A 24228-nucleotide genomic window follows, 5' to 3' on the forward strand; every position below is an offset into this window, starting at 1 on the left:
TCAGGTGCGTTCAGTGTAAAGAGTGCTTACCATTTGCTCACTGAGTTGGACAATCAACAGTTGGGTCAATCTTCTAATCCTAGTAGCTCAAAGGACCCCTGGACTAATCTCTAGAATTTGAATATCCCCAATGCAGCAAAAACATTTCTCTGGAGAGCATGCCTTAATGCTTTGCCTACTCGAGCAAACCTTCTGAAGAGAAAGGTCATTGAGGACCCTACATCCCCAATTTGCAAACAGCAACCAAAATTAGTAGAGTACATCCTATGGGACTGTCCCTCAATAAGGGATGTGTGGGGTCAGAGTTCTAGAAAGTTACAGAAGGCAAGTCCTCACTGCCATCACTTTAAAGACTTAGTTGAAGGATTTATGGAGACCCTGGAGCCTAAGGATCTTATGTCCTTTACCATTACCTCGTGGCTAATATGGAAGAGAAGGAATGACATGGTTTTTAAGGAGTAGTTCCTACACCCTTCTGTTGTTTCCCAGCAATCAACATATCTTGTGGAGGAATTACAACAGATGCCTCCTACAACCACCAGGCAGCAGCACGCCAAGTGGGAAACTCCACCTTAGGGAAGACTTAAGCGGAACTGGGATGCAGCACTTGATAAAATCTCTTGTAAGGTGGGAGTGGGTGCAATTATCAGGAATAGTGAGGGACAGATTCTTGCCACCCTCAATATGCAGCATAACTTGTACCCCGACCCTTTTCTGGCAGAAGCATTTACTACATTACAAGCATCCATCTCTTGTAAGTCCTGTGGCTATAATGATGTCATCATGGAGGGAGATTCACTACAAGTCGTTACTGGACTCAACTCAACTCAACTCAACATCAGACATCCACACCTATGCAAGCTAGTTGATAGCAGACACTAGAACTACTCTTAATTCCTTTACTTTTTGGTCAGCAAGGCACACTATAAGATCTAACAATTCTGTTGCTCATGCCTTAAAGTAAGGATGCTCTTAGCATCAGTGGTTATACCACCTCATTTGATTTTGTATCTCTTTGTATCTAAGCTTTGGTTTAAAAGCTTCTTTTCAATACAAGATACCTTTGCATCAAAAGAAAGGAATGAACGTGCACGGGCATCATGTCAATATCTTTAGGATTTTTAATATTTGCAACTTTAGAGTACCCGTTGTTTTATAGTATCAAGACTCAACTAATTATATCCACAAGAATCAATCATCCAGTTGCATTGGAATGAATCCAAATAATAAATTAAGGTTTTTGTGCTGTACATCCATTAATACTAAACAACAGATCACTAGTACGTAAACTATATATCCTATTAGTTGTTTCATGTTCAATCTTTTGTTTATGTTTTTAAGTTCATTAATTTTCTCTTTTGGTCTCTTCACGTAATCTAATATGAATTCTTTTCTTTCTTGGTTTCTTTAATTTCTCTATGGATCGAGGCCGCTTCTCCTTCTCCTCAAGGTTGTCGTTAGGCCTATGCAAGAAACCGATTGACCCGGCCCGTCCGAGAGACCCAATCAGACCCGAACCGAGATATCGATTTTAACTAATGTTAGGGTTCAACCCGGCGACCCACCTCTTTAAAAACTCAAGCCCACATTTTTATTCTCTGCAAATAAAACCCTAGCCACTTCTCTTCCTCACGATACCAGTCACCATCGCCTCTATTCCCTTCACAGTTTCAACAGCACACAGTATTTCCTTTGCCACTCTCGTTGATTCTCTTCGTCCAGGTCTCTACCCATTTCAACTTTCTCTCATTTTGCGGACTCCAACCATTTGAATAAGTGCAGAATCACCGGCGCGAAGAGGACAGAACCTGGGCTATCTACAACACTCGGCAACTGGGTAAGAAAGTAGAGGGATGTTCTGGTCGAAGATCCCATGTGCCGCCGCTCAAAAACCAGAGGGGTGTTCTAGTCGAAGATCCTGTGTGCCGTCGAAACCGTGAAGCTCTACAACAGATCTCCATCCCGCTGGTCCTTCTCGATCTCTGTCTCTCTCTGCTGCTTTTCTCCGTTGCTTTCCTTCGCAACTCTGGGTGAAGTATTCCACAAAACCCGATTGGAATCACCAGCGCGAAGAGGTGGTGTTGTAGGGTTCAGCAACCATTTGGCTTGGGCGTGTACCCAGTAATGGGGGGGGGGGAACAAGGAGAAGGGTTGAATCTTCGGGTCAGGTCGGCCTGACACACCCATAAACACGGGTCGGATCGGATCGGGCTCAAATGTTGAATGGGTTGCAGCCCTAGTTGTCGTAGGCAGGCTCTTATTTCCTTTTCTTTTTATTTATCTTTTGGATAATGCTACACATCCCGTTCATTATCCCGTTTTCTCTTCCCGTTTGACGTGGCCGGTACACGTTGCACAATTTTTAATTATTTTAACCCCACGTTGCTTTCCAGCCCATCAATCACCTTCTCTTCTCGTTGAACACTTCATTTAATTTTTTTTTTAAGCACAACCCCCCAAGTTTCGTCTCCTTCTCCTTAGTTTCCCCTTCTCCTCAGTTTCCTAGCCCCACAAGTTTGTCTCCCTCTCCTCCATCTCCGACGGAATCTCCAAGGTTTGTTTGGTTTGTTTGTTTTCTTTTTTCTTTTTCTTTTTTTAACCTCAGTTTCCCATGCACCCACCGGCCCATCTCTACAATTTTTTTTTCTCTGGAATTTTTTTGGAATTATATGATTTGAGTGCTTTATCTTCTGGGTATGTGCCGAGACTGCCTCCGTCAAATCATCGGAGACTAGCATAGCAGAGTTCCATGTGGCAACATAATTCAACCCTTGTTCCAAACTCAGGTCCCTGCTTCTTTGTAGCACCGCTTTTGTCCCTGTGACTGCTAGTGGAGACTTTTCTGCAATTCTTGCCACCCATTTAAAAAATTAAATATTTTAACCATTATCCTCATTTTATTTGGTGTTCAATTTATTGAGAAATGCCCACAATTGTTATTCCTGTTATCTAAAGCTAAATTTTTTACACTATCGCATAAAGACAAGATTGAGATTAACAAACAAGGTTCTCATTACCCATTTCATCAAACATGGCAACTTTGATTCTCTTTGCCATTGAAGTGCTTATGCACTTCAAATCATATAATTTCAATAAATCAGACCCATAAATCTTTCTAAAAAAAATAAATAAATTTATCTTGGAGATTTTGTCGGAGATGGAGGAGAAGGAGACGAAGCTAGCTTGGGGGCGAAGTCGATGGGCGATGGGGTTGGGGAGAAGGAGACGATGGGGCTGGGGGGTTCAAACTCGTGGGGTTGGGAAACTAAGGAGAAGGAGATGAAGTTTAGGGCGATGTGCTTCAAAAAAAATTAAATGAAGTGTTTGACGTGAAGAGAAAGAGACCAAGTCAATGGGCTGACGATGTGAGATTAAAAAAAGTAAAAATTGTGCAACGTGTAGCGGACACGTCAAACGGGAATAGAAAACGGGATGAATGAGCGGGATGAATAGCATTATCCTTTTTGTAAAGTTAATTATAAATTAAGTGTGCTCGTTTTACAAAAATACTCCAATTTATAGTGTAGTTATGAAAAAAATTGTATATAAACTACCATTACATTGAAAAAGATAACAAGTTACTTCTGATTATATCATTACATAGTTTACACGGACTTAAAGTATAGATTTACTATAAAATAATAAGTAAATTTCTTTTACCTATACCTTTCTCTTACTAATTCTTTTTTTTTTTTTTTTTGTGGGACTGTGGGGGAGGGCAGAACCAACCGCACTGTCGCTTTGCTTACTATACTAATTAAAATAAAGATTCCCTACAATTTTTTTTTTATCTACAATATATCACTCTTAATAATTGAAGAGAGATCTTAAAGTACGTCATAAAATACGAGCCCTGCATACTTATATATTTGTGAAATCATCTCAGTACTCCCTCACGTGTCATGTGAGTGATACTCTTAAGTCATATAGAATCTAGATTCGAATTCATAATTTATAATACGCTATATCAAATGAAATCGTCACTTATATCAAAAGTTTAAATTGACTAAAAGAAGTATATTTAATTATTTATATTATATTTTTAAGAATATTTAATGTTGTTATTAAATTTAAAACTAAGCCTATCATGTGGTACAGGTATTTCTTTTTAAAAGAAAAAATTTATGTATATAATATATATAAATCAATCAAATAAATGTTATATATGGTGTTAACGTATAAATAAATATATTTGAGTACTCGTTTGTTTTCACAACTCCTTTCAACTTATTTTATCTCATTTCATCTCATCATTATAACTTTATCAAATTTCTACAAAAAATAAAATAAACAATTCAATTTTTTCAAATCCTAAAATAAAAATAATATTAAAAAAATATATTCTAACAATATTTTATTTAATTTTTTAATTTTAATCTCATATCAGCTCATATCATCTTATCTTATCTATGAAAACAAACGAGAGAATCGCTCGAGTGTGTAATTTAGCCAAGGGCTTCGAATTTCAACCAATAACGTGGAAAAGAAAACATATATACTAATCTATTGAAACCAACTCTCTAGTCTCATAGATAGGACGTACTAATAAAAGGTTGTAAGGATTAGGCTATTTCACATAAATTTCTCTTTTTTTTTAATTGACTATGTAACGATCCAGCCTATTAATTCTAAGATCGAGCAATGCAAAATCATTTATTTTCATGTTCTAAAAATTCTCATAAACGTGAGCTTTTGGATAGATACCAAAAAAATTGACAAGTGAGACAACACCTAAGGACGGGCTGGAGAGAGTGATAGTAGTACATTAAAGAGTCTTGTAACCCACAAATAAAGTGAAGAGGCTGTGAGGTTGGCGATTGCAGAGATTGTAATTATTGATGAGATACCATTTAAAGTTGTTGAAGGATAGAGATTTAGGAAAGTGTGTTGGTCTCTTGAATCTCGGTTTAAAGTGTCATGTTGTGTCACAAATACAAGAGATTGTATGAAATTGTATGAATTAGAAAATGGGAAACTTAAATAAAAATCTCAGGCCCACTCAACTCTTAAGGTAATTTAGGGAATCGATTATTAGAGGAAGGAGAGAGATGCATAAATTTCATGAGAAGTTAGTGAGATTTGAGACTAACAAAACGAAAGAGATATCAGATATTCAATAGTCACAAGGAATTACAATTTAATAACTCACAAGTAGTGTTGCTGAGATAACCAACTTGAAAGCTATAGAAATCAAACGTCGTATGTATTCTGTTATACAGACAAATACAACTGAACCCCTTGAGACTGTGAAAACTCTCAATACAAGAACAAGGGATAGATAGGTTCTAACATAATCAAGAATAACATAACTACTAGAGTGAAGAAACATTCGAACAGAAATATACGAACGAAGAATAGAAGTGTGGCATCTCAAGGTCCAGTGTTTAGTTTGATGGTGGTGGGGAGAGGAAAGGAATTGTTGGGATTGTCGTCGGGATGGTGGAAGGGATTGAAGGGATTGAGGTTGGAATGGTGGGCAATGGAATTGTTGGCAACATTGGAGGTAGTGCAACCTTGGGAACGGTAGGCATTGTTGGCAGTGTTGGGAGTTGGGTGCTTGGGAGTGGCGGCAATGTGGACTTTGGAAGAGTTGGTTGAGTTGGCAATGGGTTTGTTGGCAATGGTGGCAATGTGGGCTTTGGAAGGATAGGTTGAGTTGGCAATGTAGGCAATGGCCTGCTAGGCAGTGGTGGCAATGTGGCTTTAGGCAGCGTTGGCATAGAGGGTAGTGGAGGCAAGGCCACCTTAGGCAGAGATGGGATTGTAGGCGCTGGGGGTGGAGCAGCTGGTGTATCCAAGAGGTAACGAGCTGCAAGACTCATTTCGGCACTTGAGAATAGCAATGCCATGATCATAGAGAGAATAGAATGAAACAATATTTAGAAAAAGCCATGGTTTAAACGCTAGGAGAAGAATGTTTCTAGAGCTGTTTTTTTCGCTTCTGATATTGGCCGGCTAGTTGTGTTGATTGAAGGGAACATGTAGCCGGTAGTCTTTATAGAGTCCAAATTGTGAAGGATCTTGAGGAATAGAAAGGAACTAAAATAATGTGAGTTTGATGGGATGTGGTTGTGGTTGTAGGAAGTGGCAGGAAAGAAACATTAGTTCACTCACCTTCCAAACCGAGACAAGTCTTGACACCCACTTAGAAGCTGCTCAAGAAAAACAGACCGACATGGTTACGACTCATTGAAACATTGCAATGAGTTACTGAACGAATTTGGGAGCAAAGGACGCGTATTGGGGTGGAGAAGATAAAGTTAGCTCACTTGTGCAACCTATGATTTGACAATTACTTTGTTGGCTCGGGACAGAGTCTTATTAATGTTGTAATATGGTTGAAGTCGTCTAGAACATAAAGTAGCCTATCATAATTTTTTTTGTGTTTTAATGGAACCAGGTCTACCTAGCTAGGACAACCAAGGTATCTCCAGACTCCAGGGTTGTGTTTAGGTTGCCTAGGTTAGGAAATGACTTAAGTGCTGTTTGGACAGTGAGTTAAGATGAGATGAATTAAGATAAAAGTTAAAAATTAAATAAAATATTATTATAATATTATTTTTTAATATTATTATTATTTTGATATTTAAAAAAATTAAATTATTTATTATATTTTATGTAAAAATTTAAAAAAATTATAATAATAAAAAAATAAAAATAAAACATTTTCACTATCAAATGGGGTCAAACCATGCATAGCTTGGAGAATCCAGACATACTTGCTTTCTTTTTTATCTTTTAAATACTTTTTTATACCTATTCTATAATTTCCAACAATCTATACATTAAAGAAATTATGCTACTGCCGAAACCGAGAGTTCAGTACCGACAAGTTTAATTGTACTTTTTTTTTTTTTTTCTCTTTCAATCATTTTTTATATTTTTTTTTTAAGTATCAATTTATTAATAATCACATTCTTAACCGTTAAGTTAAAAAAATTCAATCGATCGACTTTGTCCGTAAGCTTTCTCATTTCAACTATCATTTTTCATTTTTAAATCTCATCTCCTATACATAAGAATATTGATTTGCATATTCGCCTGAGTTCACTCCAAGAAATATAACCATCCATACCCACTCAAGTCAATCCCACGAGTCTCTTATCCATTCTCATTTGATGACAGTGTAAGAGCGAGTCAAAATAGAAATCTTAATCTTAATTATAAAAACTTAAAGTTCTTTCATATCAGTGATCAAATCTTAAACAATAATACAAATTTAAACTAATTGATAGCCTAAGACAAGCATTATAATTTTTAAAAAGCTTATAGATCCAGTGCAAGGTATCATTTCTTTGTATATGGACCTCTAAACCCTCGTGTACACAATGATATATGGACTTCTGATCTAAAGATTCTTAATATATGGACTTGGGAAGATGAGATTATTTTGCTGAGAAAGATAAAGGGTGGGTTAATTTTGTTGGTTCATATGAAGGATTTAACCAAATTATAGAGCAAAATTTGAATGGTACAGATCAAACCAGATTACTGAGATTGTCCACAAATTACTGAGATTACTGGTCAAATTATTTCCGTTTCATTTCAGTATGTGATAACCTTGAAGGAGATGATTGTCCACAAATTACAGCCAGAAAGAACTTCTCTTTTTTCACAAGAAATTTCTCAAGAAGCTCTTCTGCTATGGGAAGAAAGAATTATAGCTAGCTGTGCTCGAGTTCAATGGCTTAAATATAATGGTATTTTAGAACTAATCTACATCCAGTATGTAACTATTTATAGTGCAGAAGTCATAAGGAATTGCATCTGAGGAGACAATGAAATCTACCATTATTACCCTAATACTTGTAAACCAAAAATGGAGCCCTATCGGCTACAACTTCACTGTTAGAACTGGAATATGATTTCAGCCTTGTTCATAATTTTCAAGAGGCTGATGTGTCTGGCTCCACATCTTCTGAAGCTGAAAGGTCATTGGCTTCTTTCTTGCCATCCCATTCACTTTTATTCATTGGAGACTCCGACCTCCTCTGCGACCCCATCCCAAGCCTTCGCTTATGTTCTGAGATTTTTTTATGGAAATCATATAAGGATCCAAGAGACATGAACCTGAACAAAATAATGACAGAGTCTAGCCAGAAATATTACTTTTACTAGTAATTGCATGACGAGTTATTGCCAAGAATTCTTCCCACTTGAATTTCCCTAGTTCTTGCTTCTCCTCCTCAGAAAGCTCGAAGTTGGGTTCCCTCCCACACATGAAAGCAGCCCTGGAATATTGGAAAAAAAAAAGGGACAAATGAGTTCACACATACCCGTTATTAGTCTATTTTGGCACATAATGTCTGCCCAAAAACTTCAGTAATGTACTAATTTCCTTTTTTCCCTTCGGCCTAATGATTTCCTCCTCCAATTTGGCCCAAGTAGATCACACGATAAAATGCCAACCATGAGAAACGCCAGAAGTCCAAAAGAATAGCAGAACTACCATAAGTAAGCAATTAATAATTCATAATAGAGATGGTATTCTTATCAGAAGGTAGTCCAAAAGAATAGCAGACGAACTAAAATACCAATAGGTTTCGCTTTGTTCCCTCCTTTTAATTTGACTGCTAAAATTGTGTTAGATTTTTGTTTCATCTTAACAGTCAGATTTTAGCTGAAAGTGCACATTGAAGTTTATAGAAAGCTTAATATCCAAATTGAAATGTTTGATAGTGTAAGGATAGAGTTTTCCTCCAAACTAGTTTGGAGGAAGTTTATCTATAAGAATGACAAGTGTCCATAGACAATTGACATACACATGCATTTTTAAAAGTCTTTAAGTTAGAAACTTGTCACGTGTCCCTTCATTAAAAAAGACGTGTTTTTCACAGGATCAATGGACACATGCCAATTTTTTAAATGGGTTGAAGGAAGTTTCCTACAATCCAATTTGGAGGAAAACTCAAATTTAAGGAGAAAAGTGAAAAATAGGGGGTAGTTTGTAGGTGACAAGTGTAATTATCACTAATAAAATGCGTAGAACAAAATCTTATCCAGTTTTTGCTGAATTCACAACAAATCCTCTCAGTGAGGGAAGTCAAGAGCGTACCCAAAAGACAAAAGAGAAAAAAAATGCTGAAAGTTCAAATAAAAAAGAAGTAAGAAAAAGAAAAAGCTGCAGACCTGATATTGAACAGTAAGTTATATATTTGTATATACCCTGACATAAGTTATATATTTGTATATATCCTGACATATTTCAACTAATAGTGTAGACTTTGGCTATTTTTTATCAATTGAAAGCCAGAAGATTAGACTTCCCACTATGTTAACTGAAATTGCTGATTCATGTAAGACAGTCAATTATCGGAAGACTCTAGGGATCGCCCACATCCTTTACCATCCTTCTTGAAGGATGTCATTTCGTCTCATTTCTACTAGTTTGCAGTTTCCAATGTACTTATCTTTTGTACCAAATTGGTGTATTCGGATATTACAATTTCAGACCAATAAAAAAGTACTTTCTGTTATATTGTGGCTGCAAAAGTAAGGGATTGCCAAATTTAAATCAGGGAAGAGAAATAGATTCTTAAAACATGAAAGAGTGAATTGAGCAACTTTGTTTTGCTTAGAAACATTATTTCAGGGTTGATTGTAGAATGTTCTTTGTTTCTTTTATTTTTTTTTTATTGGCACTAGGTGTTCTAACTAATCTTGGGGGTGCAGAGGCTCTCATCAAAGAGTTTCCTGCAAGTGCACCTCGGGTAGTTTAAGGGGAAATTTCCTCAATCCGATGACCCCTAGAAATTGTTTGCACCTAAAGGTTCAAATTTTAAACCTGGAGGAAGCATACCACCAAGACCAAGGCTCTTACCACTTGAGCCAACCTCTAGAGGTTGTACAATGCTATATACAAGAGCAAATGTACTCAGCTAATTCCGTTTTTTTTTTTTTTTTTTGGTTTGTTTACGGGTTTTTTCGGTCAACATAGATCTTTTTCACACGTCATCAAAAGGAGGAAAGAACGGAAAGAACAAAAAATTCCTTCATTTCCTAAGATTATCAATGGAGAAGTTTTTCAGTTTCAAAAAACACAAGCGTTTGTGTCTCTAACTACAATAGTTGGTAAGTGTAGAATAACTTCAGGTGCCAATACAGAAGGAATCAAGAGGTTTTGGTTTTAGACACAGTTGCACAACATCATAAAGACCAATATGGTTTGATCTGAAGGTGCTATAATTTCAAAGAAAAGTGTGAGGCTCACAATCTTAGCAGGCACTGCTCAAAACTGCAAGGTGGTCAATCACCAAATATAAACCAGGGCCATAGGTAGATAGTAAACACAAAAGATTTGTGCAGCTACCACACAAACAGGGTTATGGTTTTTTAACTTGTGCCAGCTGAGAAATGCACTATTCTTCTTTTTCTTCTCTATTTGTCGCGGGGAGCAGTGGGGATTAGTTCATTTTTCTTTATATAATTTCACTGTTATGTTATCTTTAATAGAACTCTTGCAAATGAAAAACGTTGGTATGAACAAAGGTTGAAATTCAGAGTTACCTGTCATACAAACGGGCAGCCTCTTCTTGTGAACCAACAGTTCCGAGGTGAATCTGTTTCTTATCAACTTTAATTGCTGCCTGCCATTTCATATTTTTGTAATAGACACCTCTCATCAGACATGGTTCTTGGTTTTGAAAAAGCTTTCTCCTGTGTCGCTTTCTGCGTTTTATCGGTGGCCCTAAAATAAAATAATCACAATAATAAGACTAACATATGTCAAGTTTTAGAACAGCCAGAAATCTCATAGCATTTTACATGAATGAGATCCAGAAGAAAGGGCTAAACCCAGATCATTATACTTCGGAAACAAATAAAACAGAGATAAAAATGCATTGCCCATGAGAGTGATATAAATCAAAATACAATCAAAACTATAAAACACGATGATGAAAGACACATGCATCCAAAGTATAAAATGCTGTAACTCAATGGAACTATGCAACTAAACCAGGCAAATCTCCAACAGCTCAAAATATGGAATGGGTAAAACACTCTTCCAAACCAGAAACATGGATATAAAAGTTTTCAAAAGATGTCCACCAGCTTTTAAGACATCAATAATTTAAGAGGAAATGACTAGTTTTGGAGAGTTTTAAATTTAATAGAATTTAGGACATTCTGTGTAGAAGACTCCTACTTCAGTTGTACTGAAAAGTTTTAGACTTGACAGTACATGATGCTCTCACTCTTGGTGTCATGTCACCTAAATAATTTTTTTGTTGGTTTACTTGATCATTAAAAAGCACGTGAAGCATGAGAATCCAATCTTGAAGCATAACAAAAGGACAATGGTTCTGAACACTGAAAGAATGAGCAAGCAGACGCCACAAAAGGTTTTCAGATGAATACCTAGTTTGTTCAAAGGATAGTCATACAGGAGCTACTGAGGTGGAAAAATGGAAAAGAAAATATGATTCAGAAAATATTGATAGCACGGTTTGTACTCTAGATGAGCAGTATGTGTTGATACCCTGAAAAAAGAACTCCTAAAATACTGAGCGTTGAGATCTTATGAAATTTCTGACACAGCATTGTTCAAACACCAAAATCATCAAATGCAACATAAGATTACATAACCAGGTTTTTCAAACCAAGGGTACTTGATTACTTGAAGTGGGGAATGTTTCATATAAAGGCATTCAAATTGTAGTGCTAATTTCATCAGCTTAATCTATGATAACTGTTTGTATTCCAACCTCTTTCCTTCTTGTATAACCTTCCTTGTTCATTATTTCTATTATCATCTCAGATCAATATAGTAAAAAATATTCCACAACAAACCACAATCAACTTATTTCATAATAAAAAATAATTTTTTAAGTTTGTCTCTTTAAGGTATCCAGCAATTACAATCTTTCGGTAGATTATCAAACAAAAGTTGACCAAAAATGACGAAAAATATCGCTGCTCTTTGTAGAAGAAATGGAGGAACAAATTTAAGTTCACTCTGGCTTAATTAACTCAAGCACATTTAGAGCAGATAATTCGCAGAACAACAAACCTGCAACTGGTTGAATGGGCTGCTCTTTAGATGAGCTCGAACCAGTTTCATTTGATGATCCAGGTCGCATTTTATTCTGGGAAACATAAACTAAAAAGGTAAGCCCAAAGCATACAATAGAATCATACATCTTGCAAACACGCAGCTGACTAGTTAGGAATTATGTCAATAAAGCACAAGTGTTTGTAAAACCAAGTCTGGGGCATCAAAATTCCAAAGCTTTTAGGATTTGACAACTTAACAATCTGATACTCCGAGCCTATCAAATCATGTTCCCTACAAGAACATTTTTGCCAAAAACAGAATGCCAGTCTCTAACAGACTTTCCAATATCCTATGGTGGATCATCATATCCTGAATCTCACTTTCTTGCCAATGATGGATTCATCATATATCCTGAATCGCACCACAGCATTGTACACCATGTGCAAATACAGGAGAGGAAATATACACATTACTATCTAAATATTTTCAATCATGGTTAATGAAAGCATAAATCTATGTGACGAAAAGATCCCCAGGTTCCATTCAGTGACTAAGGGGAGAATAGCTATGTAGTTCTCATGAAGATATTGTTCCACCATCCATTTTTCCCTTTACTTCCGTAGCTTCGATCTCACGGATTATTTCCATGATTGGATGCTGATGTAAATGGAAATATGTTAATTTCTTAATTATGCCTAATTAAGAAATATCCTTATGAGGTCCTTATGACAGAAATATTAAATATATATGATCCACTACAAAGTCAGACCAACCCAGTTGTCAAGCAGCAGAATGAACTATTTTAACCAAGTAAATGGGGTTGGAGGTTGGAATAACTTACTTGCAGAGCTAAGCATTTTGCCACAACAAATCACTAAGATCTATACGTTAACAATGCAGTGGAACAAAACTACTATCTAGGGCCTAAATTATGAGGGAGGCCCATTATGCTTGGATGGCATTAGGCTATGTGCCACGAAAATAAAGTTGCACTAAAGGTTGATCCTAAAATATTCTATTAGCCCCGTTTGGATGCTGAGATGAGATGAGATGAAAAATCTGTAAATAGTAATGAAATAATTTGTGAATAGTAGTGAAATGGTTTGAGTTAAGGTATTTTATGGGGTTTTGGGAAATGAGAGAAAAAAAGTTGAAAAAAAGGTGAATAAAAATATCAAGTTAAAATATTGTTAGAATATAATTTTTGTTTTGGGATTAGAAAAAACTGAATTGTTTTTTGTATTTTGTTTGAAAGTTTGGAAAAGTTGTAATAATTAGGTAATGATTAGATAAAAAAGTTGAAGATTTGAAATTGAAAAATGTTTGTGTTTTGGTGATGTTTCTTATCTCATCTCAACATCCAAACCAGCCCAGACAAAATTTTGGACAAAATAGTACGAATTATAGAGCAATAGCAATGTGAAGACTTATCAAGGCAGAGAAACAACAACTTCAATGCTCTATCTGATGCTGATGGTTTGTATAGATAAGGACTGATACTTCTTACCCCCACTGACTGGTTTACATCATCTGAAGGTACTGGATGCACTCTGACAGGATTGTTAGTCTGGGTAGGATTTGCAGGAGCAGTTCCATTGAAAAACCTAGGAAGTGGAGCTATGAATGAACTTCTCCCTGCAGAAGCCAATTAATTTTGGTGATAAAACTAAATTCCAGTTCACCAGCATGTAATTATTTAGAATCAATAACACAGATTGAGTAGTGACATTTACATTTAACTTCTACCAGAAAATAATGCTACCTACTCAACAAATAATGTTAATTACTCCGAGTTGGGGCAGCCTATAGAGGACAGTCCAACAGAAGCACACAACAATTTCAATGTGTATATTTCAAAAAGTAATTACCAGAGCATAGCCCCAAAAGCTTGCGCCTTCGTAAGCTCACCATATTTTGACTCAAATTTCCAATTAATGTACAATGGCCTACTTTTCAACTTCTTTCATCTATCACCTAGCTCCCTGGATCACAAAAGGAAGAACACTGTGACAAAGGTACACATGAAACCAAGTTTTAGACAGAAATTACTTGCAAATGACAACGATTTAATGCATTAAATACCAATTTGAAACCATTGAAAAAGAGATTATAACAACAATAAAGCACCTGTTATGATAAAGATGAATAGAACAAAAAGAAATAAATATAGTGCTCATACACGAGTATAGAGAACAGCATCAGTTGAATATTACAGTTGCTGATATGACAGTTGGAGAACATGATCAAATTTACCACGAGAAACATCTTTATGTTACTAGTATGTCATTTAGAAACAAGATTCCTACTGAAGGATAACTTGCACTACAATATAGCCCTATTATAAAAATCCTTTATATATTATGCTTCATGTCTGCTCATCGAAGACATGGGAATTCCATGTTTGTGCAAGTGGTTATACCAGCAGGGTTACTTCATTGGTGATTTGCCTACTTCCAAATTTAAGCTCAATACTATTGGCATAAACTCAAGTAGAACCTAAATGAATGACTAGCGGATGCACTATTTCTTCTTTGAGAAGATTGTTGCAACAGGTCAGCACCAGCTACACAGACTGGGTGCCATGGACTTTTCCACAAGCACACAAAAACAAAACTCGGGAAAAGAAATAGCATGGTTTTTAAAATTGTCATTTGATTACCAAAACTCTAAAAATCACATAAGCAAAGACCCAAGGCAATTTCTAAGAAACTAGTCTACAACGATCAGTGGGATCAAATATCACCATTCGGTCAAATCATCTTAAAGTTCACCCTAACATCGACTCCTGACACTCAAATTCATCTTGACAAGCTGCAAAGGACAGGCAGAAATTTATATTTATGCCAGTTAGAAAGTTTCACCACCTAAGATATCTCAGCGTCCACACTAGAACAGGAATAAATATAAAATAACTGACAATAATTTCCCATTGAAGTTCCATAAAGAACCAAGCTTGCCTTCGATTTGTATGCATTTAAGGGGAAATAATGCGGTTGATCTTGAACTATCAAAACAAAGCAATGCAAACACGAAAAACCTTCCATGGTTTGGGCCAATCTTCTTTCAGAGTTGCTGAAATTGGTGTATCAGTTGCAAGTTAGTAGAAGGGTGGGAAACATAAAACCCAAAAAGGAATTAAAGAAAAAAAACAGGTTAAAAAATAAGCCACCTAGTGATCCATTGTAATTTGCAGACACTAATCACAAAACACTCATCATGCTAAACGGGATCAGTGTCAAGAGAAACCAACACAAACACCGAAAGAATCCCCTAGTAGGATTTCCTGATCTCTCTCCAAGGAAACAAAGTCAACCCGACCAACATACCACCTTTGTTGGAGGCGTTAATCGTAAATACAAGCCCAAATGCACAAGCACAAAATAGAGTCCAACAACACGCTTTTAGGGGCCAAAACACAAGAATCAAGAAATCGAGAAAGCCAAAATAAGAAACGGAAGACTTGTCTGCCGTCAACGCAGAATGCTCACGACCAAAGACCCAGCAGACAAGTCAAGAACGGACTACCCAAAAGGAAGAAGAGGAACAAAGCCACTAGAAAGAGAAAGAGGCAGGCATTGTTCGTACCTGAAGAGGCAGGGAAGGCGGCGGCTGAGAGAGCGTGGAACCGGAGGGGAATCGCAAAGGTGGTTGGTGAGCAAAGTGCAAAGGGATTTAGGAATTTAGGAAGGAAAGGTGGTGAGTGAGTAAAAAAGAGAGGAGATAGAGAGAGAAAGAAGAGATTATGTATTAAGTTTGTGGCTCATGCATCTACCACCTTTTGTTTTTATGTTTCTCTTTCTCATTTGTATGGAGAGGAGGGTGGTGTTGGAGGTGGTTTAATGGTGTCTAGAGAGGAAAATCAGTCTTTTAGAGAGAGAGAGAGAGAGAGGTTGAATACGAGTAGAAGAAGAACGTATGCCTTTCATATGTGCTTTAGTTAGGTTGGTTTCCCTTGCTGCCCCTTTCCAAGCTTTGTGCAAGACCTTGTTTAACTTTGTTGGAATTACTATATCACCCCTTAATACTGTTTTATATGCAGTACCCTTTCCATTTAAACAGCTTTACATACATGTGCTTGTTGTGCATAAATACAGAATAATTATATATATATATATATATAAGAAATGTTCTACAAATGAGTTCCTATATCCCAAACCAATTGATGGAAAAAGCATGTGCATTGCCTCAATGATCCTTGACACAAGTGTTTTTCAATTAAGGGTGTTTGTGACATTTTGCATATTAATGCTTATTTGGATGCAGGGCAAAATGACACTAAACTTGAAAATAAAATCTCAATTACATTACATCAAAGCTTTATTGATTTATTCTAAATTCAATTATTTTCGAGTTTTACATAATATAGGCACCAAAGATAGTGTTGGCTATGATATATGAGATCCCTAATAAAGAATGTTTCAAAAACTTACATAATCATTTGACTATTGATAGCATTTTCTTATTGACATATAAATAGAAATGTCTTATAAAACATGTCTTGAGATGGCGATGATGATGATGATGATATAATCCGTATTAAAATTGTTATGCATCTCTAATGATCCGTTATATAAATATGGTGGATGGAGCGCACCTGCCATATCCCCCTACACATACATGGTGGTTTAAACATCAACAATATTAATAAGAATAATATGTATTTTAAAATTTCAAATTTATAAAAAGTAATATTAGATATAGATTTTTTTTTTTTATGTCAGGAAACCTCTCCAAGGTAAAACCCACCCACTCCTTTTGAAAAAACCGTGAGATTCACGATTATAAAAATAATTTTTTCATCTAATTTTCAAATTTATTCACTTTTTTTTTTAAATGTACGAAACTTTCACAACTTAAAATGATAAATATCATTTCTCACAAAACTTGTGTCACGTTTAGATACCTAGATTTAAAATTCAAATTCTCTATCTAACCAGGTTTTAAATTTGAATTTCAAATTAAATTAAAAAGAAAAAAAATTGAAATCGTGGCATGACATTGATTTGAAATCTAATTTTTTTTTTTAATGTAATTTTAAATAAAGAGAAGTATTATAGTAATAAAAAGATTTTATAAAAATAAATTCATAAAAAATAATGACAATATTAACCTTTCACGAGTGTCACAAAACCTCATATTAAATTAATTATTAAATAAAAGGGAATGGCAAGATAGTCATTTAAGAGAAACCCCTATTAACCCATGTACGAAAAACTCTTTTTTTTTTTTTTTTTTATGAACTTGTATTGAAAATAATGGGGGGGGGGGATTGAATGGGGATTGTAGGAATTGTGAAGGCTGAAACGAAGGTGCAAATAAATGATTATTTAGTGTGAGCTGGTTGGTAGCGAGGGGCACCGACGAAACGCTGATTGGGTGGGCGGCATTCCTTCCCTTCCCATATACATCAAGTTTGTAGATAATAATGTCTCGCCAACCCCAACCTTATACTCCCCCACCTTTACCCATTTAAATAAGAGTAATATACATTTTATTTAAAAAAGAGTGTATTTATTATTAAGAAATAATTTTTTTTTAAATGAACCTCATATTTATCCACTTTTTTCAATGTGAGTATGTGGTAATGCTTTGTTTGGTTACACAGTTCATATAAGATAAGATGAAATATTTTGTTAAAATTTGAATAAAATATTGTTATAATATAATTTTTCAATATAATTTTTTTAAAAATTTTAAAAAGTTGAATTGTCTAGTATATTTTACGTTGAAGTTTGGAAAAGTTGTAATGATTATATGAAATGAGATAATTTGATTTCGTGTAACCATATAAGTTCTTATACAATCTATGACTGTATTTAACATTTTTCTTTAAATAAATTTCATAATTTATTTTTTTAACAGCAAATCTCACTATTCTTCAAAATGAGTGTTCGGCGCTTATACAACTTATGATTATATCTAACATTACTCTAATTCTTAGTATCATTTGCTAACAATGTTGGTAAATGAGATCCTCTCGTTTTATTGTCCAAGCTGGAGTATAGGAAGTATTTGATAAAGTGCTTATATGATGTTATTTAATTTAGTATATAGATTTGAGTGTTACAAATTAAAATTTATCATTTAAATGATATAAATAGTATCTTATACATACCGATTTAAGAATAAAATAATTATATACATAAGCCCATATTGCATAGTAAAGGAAATCCATCATCCACTACATCACCCCCAATGCATGAACTTTGAGAGAGATTTATCAAATTTTTTATGAAAATGTAAATTCTATAAATAAATAAATTTTTTATATTTGATGGAATTTTTTTTTTTATAAAAAAATCCGTACAAAATTTATATATTTAAAATTTGTATATATTATTTGTCATGATCCGCAAAAGGGTCAAGGTGGTATAGGCTGGACGTATAGCCGATTGCCACAAATGCGGCCGTCGCCTAAAGTGAATGCTCTGCTCCCTACTACGTACCAGGAGGCGCTATCTACAATACTATAGTATAAACTATAAAGTCAAACACGAACAGCCGACGCAAAATCACCGTACTCCCCACGTGTGGTACAGTGGCAACCTAGCCGCGTTCATACATGGCGTCACGCACAGGTATTTGCCCAAAGTAGCCGCACGATGATTTGACCCTTTTCGTGTTGACTCTTCACTATTATTATTATTATTTTATATTTGAGAAAATATATTTACAACCGTGAATTGTGTAACTGCCGCGTAATCGTTTTGAAAAAAATAAATAAAACATGGGACCCACATAAAAAAAATTAATTTTTTAATAGTAGACCTCACTCTTTTTTAAAGCGATTATGCGGCGATTACGCACTTCACGGTTGTATATAGAATTATTCTTTATATTTTATCTTGGTTTTGAGTGAATGTTGAAATGAGATAAAAAAAAATTTATAAATAATAATAAAATAGTTTGTAAATGATGGTAAAATAATTTAAATTAAAATATTTTATAGAGTTTTAAGAAAAGAGAAAAAAATCGAATAAAAATATAATAAAGTTAGTATATTATTAGAATTTTTAATATTATTTTTATTTTGAAGTTTAAAAATGTTAAATTGTTTTCTATGTTTTATTTAAAAGTTAGGAAAAAGTTATAATAATTAAATGAAAAAATTAAAAATTTATTAATTTAAAATTAAAAAATATTTATATTTATGATGTTTAAATGTTGAGATGAGATAGACTATTTGACAATCCAAACAGAGCCTAAATCATAGAATGCGAGAGGAAACACTTCTATCTTGTTTTAAGATATGAATAAATTATTCATAGAGGTCCGGTGTTGAAGCCCCACCGCATGTTATTTGTATTCTGAAAGTACCTAGTAATATTTTCTCCCAAATACATCCTTAAACATTACCATTAAAAATGTTTATCAATCACATTTTTTTTAATTAATATATTACTATTTTGTGTACATATAGACCAATTCAAGATTTTTTTTTCCTGAGGTGCCAAATCATTAAGATTTCTTTCTTTTAAAGTGCTAAGCCTTCTTAATTGTTATTACTCTAAAAAAAATTGTATTATCAATCCGACCGATAAAACACATTCAATAAAATGCTTATATGTCATAATTTGATTCAGAAAATAAAATTTAAAATTTGAATCGTACAAATCAAATATTGTCATTTAAGTGACGTGGATGTTGTGTTTTATATACCGACGGGAGAATACAATAATTCCAAATCAGTTTGAAATAATTCACAGGATTTATTGGGATCAAGCTTAATATTTATGTATACATATATGTACGTATGCATGCATGCATAAATTCTCACAAGAAATTCAAATTCTGTCGTATAATCAGTATGTTGACTTGAGTCCTATTTGGTTTCCCAAGTTTGAGCCTTTAATTATCGTAAGGGATAAGAAATTTTTTGGAAAGGACGTATTGACAAAGTTTCCAATGACATATTGGTCTCCAAAAAAAGTTAGAACAAGTTACATACATTAGTAGTCAAGGCAAAAAGAACCAAAAATTAAAGATAAAAGATCATATTTGAATTTAATTTAAAAAATCTTGACCTCGATTAAAATTATTTAGCATTGAGTGCGTTTTGCCGTATGAAAAAATAATATTTGCAGTTATAATATTTGTAAGTGAAGGGCATCTATTTTTTTTAAAAAATTAATAAATATAAGATTTACAAGAAAAAATTAATTTTTTAATAATGGATTATACTCTTTTTCAAAAGAAATGTACGAAATTTGAAGAATCTATTACCTTATTTTTTTTAACAATACATCTCATCTCATATAATCTAATTTCATCATTATAATTTTTTAAATTTTTACACAAAATAAAATAAATAAATTTAACTTTTTAAAATTTTAAAATAATAATAATATTAAAAATATATTTTAATAATATTTTATTTAATTTTTATTTCAATTCATACGAAAACAATCTAAGGATCCCATGTCACGGCCATAGATGAAGTGGTTAGTATGTTTGGCCCGAAGAGTGTTAAATAATATAATACCAATAATCATATTTACCTTTTTCTATCGACTTAAATTTTTGAGACAAATATTAATTTCACATAATATCATAACAAAAGTCTTTAGTGCGATTCTAACTCTACACTATACATTATTTAATTAAATATTTTACATACATGAGAGATAGCATTAAAAATATACTATAAATAATTAAATCTAAATCTTCCTATTTTAAACTTTTAAAACAATTGATAATTTCACAGCATGAACCGATATATGCCTATAAGGTAGTTAGGCGAGAAAGTACTACGGCGATGGAGAAAGTGGCGATGAACGAATATGTGACCAACCACAGATTTAATTTATAAAATTTAAATTTTAGTAGGAATAATGCGATGAGGTTAATAAGCTTGGTGGGAATGGGAAAAACTCCACCAAAAGGAATGTAGTGAACCTGTATAAATACCAAAGACCAACCAAGGTACAATCTAAGTTGAAAATATCTGCCTCTTAATTTAAGAAAAAGTAATGTTGTATACAGTCGTAAAATGCTCAAATACCACACAATTGTTTTGAAAATGAATAGAGTTTATTATTAAAAAATTAATTCGTTTTCATGTGAATCTCATTTTACTTATTTTTTTGAAAAAACTTGCACGACGCTTGAGTCTAGGGGTGTAAAAAAAATAGGAAATCGGTCCGGTTTTGGATCGGTTCCATATAATATATATTTTAAATTATTTTTTAATATTATATATAATATTTGTTATATTTTATATAATTTTTATATATAATATATATAATAATATAAATTATAATTATATATAATAATGTTATTATAATTTATAAAATAAAAGTTTAATCTTAAACATGAAAAATTAATTGATCATATGCTTTAAACATAATATATATATATATATATATATTAATAACATTTTATCATAAGTTAATTTAAAAATAAACTGAAATTGTAAAACTTTAAACTGAAATTGATAAATCATATCAATATTTTTTTTTATCACTTAGAATCAGTTTAAAATTGGGAAAAAATTCCTAAATATCAAAAGATTTGAATTTATATACCAAAGTTGTAAATAAGATCACTAAATATTATTTACCAAAAAAGAAAGAAAATCACTCAAATATTATTAAAAAAAATTTAATGACCTAAAAAATTCTCAATATATTCTATTTGATAAGTACATAATACATTAGTAAATTAGTAATACTAATATACATTAGTATATACTGTATATTAATTACAATTTACATTTTATGGCCTAATACTAATAGTCTAATACTATATTAGTATTAGTAATATACTTTAAGTCTATATATAAATTAGATAAAATCACCATACTAAATAATTACATATAAAATAATGATATAGTAATACTAATACTATTAGTAATTTAGTATTAGTATACTAATACTATCACTATAGTCTATCAATAATATAGGTATAATAAATTAAACTCACTGTAACAAATATTAATATATAGTTATTCTAATCACTATAATTAATACTAATATATATACTAATACTAATAGTCTAATATAGATTATAGTTATAGTTATAGTTATACTAATATAGTTATACTAAATCACTATAACTAATACTAATATATACTAATACTAATACTAATAGTCTAATATAGACTATAGTTATACTAAATCACTATAACTTTTTTTTTTATATGTAAGTAAGAGATAAATTATATATATGAATGAAATAGGCATAATCCATGTACACAGAAAGTATATAGAAGAACAACTAAATGCATTCTACATTCGATAAATTAAAGACAAGAAATCATGAACATTGCCCCTGCAATACAATAGCGGAAAGCTAAGACAATAAAGTGTGGAACATAAAATTCTTCAACTCAGCCAATGTGCATTCCTTATCTTCAAAACAGTATGCATTCCTTTCCGTCCAAATACACCACATGATGCACAACATAATCATCTTCCACACTGTTGCCACTTGATGACAGCCTTGCATCTTCCTCCGACAACCCAACAGATCCACCACCCTTATAGGCATAACTCAAGCAACATCAACCATTTGAAAGATCTCATCCCACAACACCCGTGTTACCTCATAATGTAGTAAGAGATGGTCCACTGATTCTCTATTCTTTTTACATATGTAGCACCAATCCATGATTACACATCCTCTCTTCCTCAAGTTGTCTGTGGTCAAGATCTTTCCAAAGCGGCACTCCAAACAAAAAAGGCTATTTTAGAAGGCACACGAGACCTTCAAATATTCTTCCAAGGAAACGAAGTATAATCTTGTGTTGTCAAGATGTTATAATATGCCTTCACTGTGCATAACTTGTGATTATTAGACATCCACTTCAATCGATCTTGTTGTGCTATAAGGGTCCCCGTAGAATATAGTTAGCTGAAAAATTATGCAACAATAGATAATTCCCAGTTATAAAAATCCCTAGTAAAGAGAATGTTCCACTGATACGAGCCATGAGAAAATAACCGCACATCTGCCACTGACACCTCCCTTTTAACTGCAATACGATATATAGCTGGGAAAGCCCTTTCCAAAGTTTGATCTCCGCACCACATGTCCCGCCAAAAACTTATTCGATTGCCCTCACCAACTACAAAACAGATTTGATTTGCAAAGCATGGCCACCCCTTCTTTATAAACTTCCATAAACCCACACCATACCCCCCTCTCACTTCGTTGGAATACCAACCACCCCTAGCGACACCATATCTAGAGTCAATAATTTCCTTACACAATGATCCCTCCTCCAATTGATATCTCCAAAGCCATTTTCCCAATAGAGCTTTATTAAAAGTTCTCAAGTTACACTCCCAATCCCCCATTCACTACTGAGGCACTAACTATTTTCCATCTAACTAAATGAAATTTCTTCTCCTCCCCCATGCCTCCCCATAAGAACACCTTAAATAGTTTCCACATCCTATTCACCACCCCTGCAGGCATAGGAAACAAAGATAAAAAGTATGTGGGGAGGTTAGTGAAAGTACTCTTAATAAGAGTGAGATGGCCCATTTTGATAAATACACCCGTTTCCAACCAGCCAACATTTTCTCTATCTTTTCCACCACATCATCCCAAATAACTCTATTCTTAAAAGTTGCTCTCAAAGGAAGGCCTAAATATTTCATTGGGAAAGAAGACAACTTACATTCCAGAAGGCTTGCTAAACTGAGGATATTAGGAACCACACCTACAGGAACCATCTCAGACTTGCCCAGATTCACCTTGAGCCCTAACACTGCTTCAAAGCAAAGTAACAATACTTGTAGAGTTTGGATTTGGCTATTATCCGCTTCGCAAAAGACTAAAGTATCATATGCAAAAAGAAGATGTGAGATGATAGAGGCCACCAGAGCCATTGCCCACCTGAAAATCAGCTAAACACCCTCCCCCAACAGCAGCCTACACCATCCTACTTAGAGCCTCCATAATTATAACAAATAAAAATGGAGATAGAGGATCTCCCTGCTGCAATCCCCGTGAACTATAAAAAAAACAGCAGGTGTACCATTGACTAGAATTGAGAACCGGGCCGTTGAAATACAATGACACATCCAAATAATCCACCTAACCCCAAAACCACACCTCTCATGCAGGCATACGAGAAATTTCCAGTTCACATAATCATACGCCTTCTCCATGTCAAGCTTGCAAAGAAAACCTGAGCCTCCCTCCTGAAGTCTATGGTCCAAGCACTCATTTACAATGAGTACCGAATCAAGAATTTGTCTCTCCCAAATAAATGCGTTCTGAGACTT

General features: G+C 33.9%; 2 protein-coding genes across 4 annotated transcripts; both read right to left on the reverse strand.

Moving 5' to 3' along the window:
- Positions 1-5384: 5384 nt before the first annotated feature.
- Positions 5385-5849, reverse strand: LOC118348863 (protein PELPK1-like). Its single transcript, XM_035691385.1, has one exon. The coding sequence runs from the start codon at positions 5847-5849 to the stop codon at positions 5385-5387; it is 465 nt and encodes a 154-aa protein (XP_035547278.1).
- Positions 5850-7497: 1648 nt separating this feature from the next.
- Positions 7498-15896, reverse strand: LOC108986419 (ethylene-responsive transcription factor-like protein At4g13040). 3 transcript variants are annotated; one of them, XM_018959190.2, is made up of 8 exons: positions 15581-15896; positions 14953-15067; positions 13864-13977; positions 13503-13630; positions 12011-12086; positions 10507-10687; positions 8110-8231; positions 7527-8023 (listed from the first exon to the last, which is right to left on the reverse strand). In XM_018959190.2, the coding sequence occupies exons 3-8, from the start codon at positions 13904-13906 to the stop codon at positions 7887-7889; spliced, it is 687 nt and encodes a 228-aa protein (XP_018814735.2). In that variant the 5' UTR covers positions 13907-13977; positions 14953-15067; positions 15581-15896; the 3' UTR covers positions 7527-7886. The 3 variants fall into 3 exon arrangements, with proteins under 3 accessions (XP_018814610.2, XP_018814735.2, XP_018814678.2); XM_018959065.2 differs by lacking the exon at positions 14953-15067 and having other exon boundaries at positions 7498-8023; XM_018959133.2 differs by lacking the exon at positions 14953-15067 and having other exon boundaries at positions 13864-13999.
- Positions 15897-24228: the final 8332 nt, after the last annotated feature.

This window comes from Juglans regia, chromosome 7 (assembly GCF_001411555.2).
Source record: "Juglans regia cultivar Chandler chromosome 7, Walnut 2.0, whole genome shotgun sequence".
Classification (NCBI taxonomy): domain Eukaryota; kingdom Viridiplantae; phylum Streptophyta; class Magnoliopsida; order Fagales; family Juglandaceae; genus Juglans; species Juglans regia.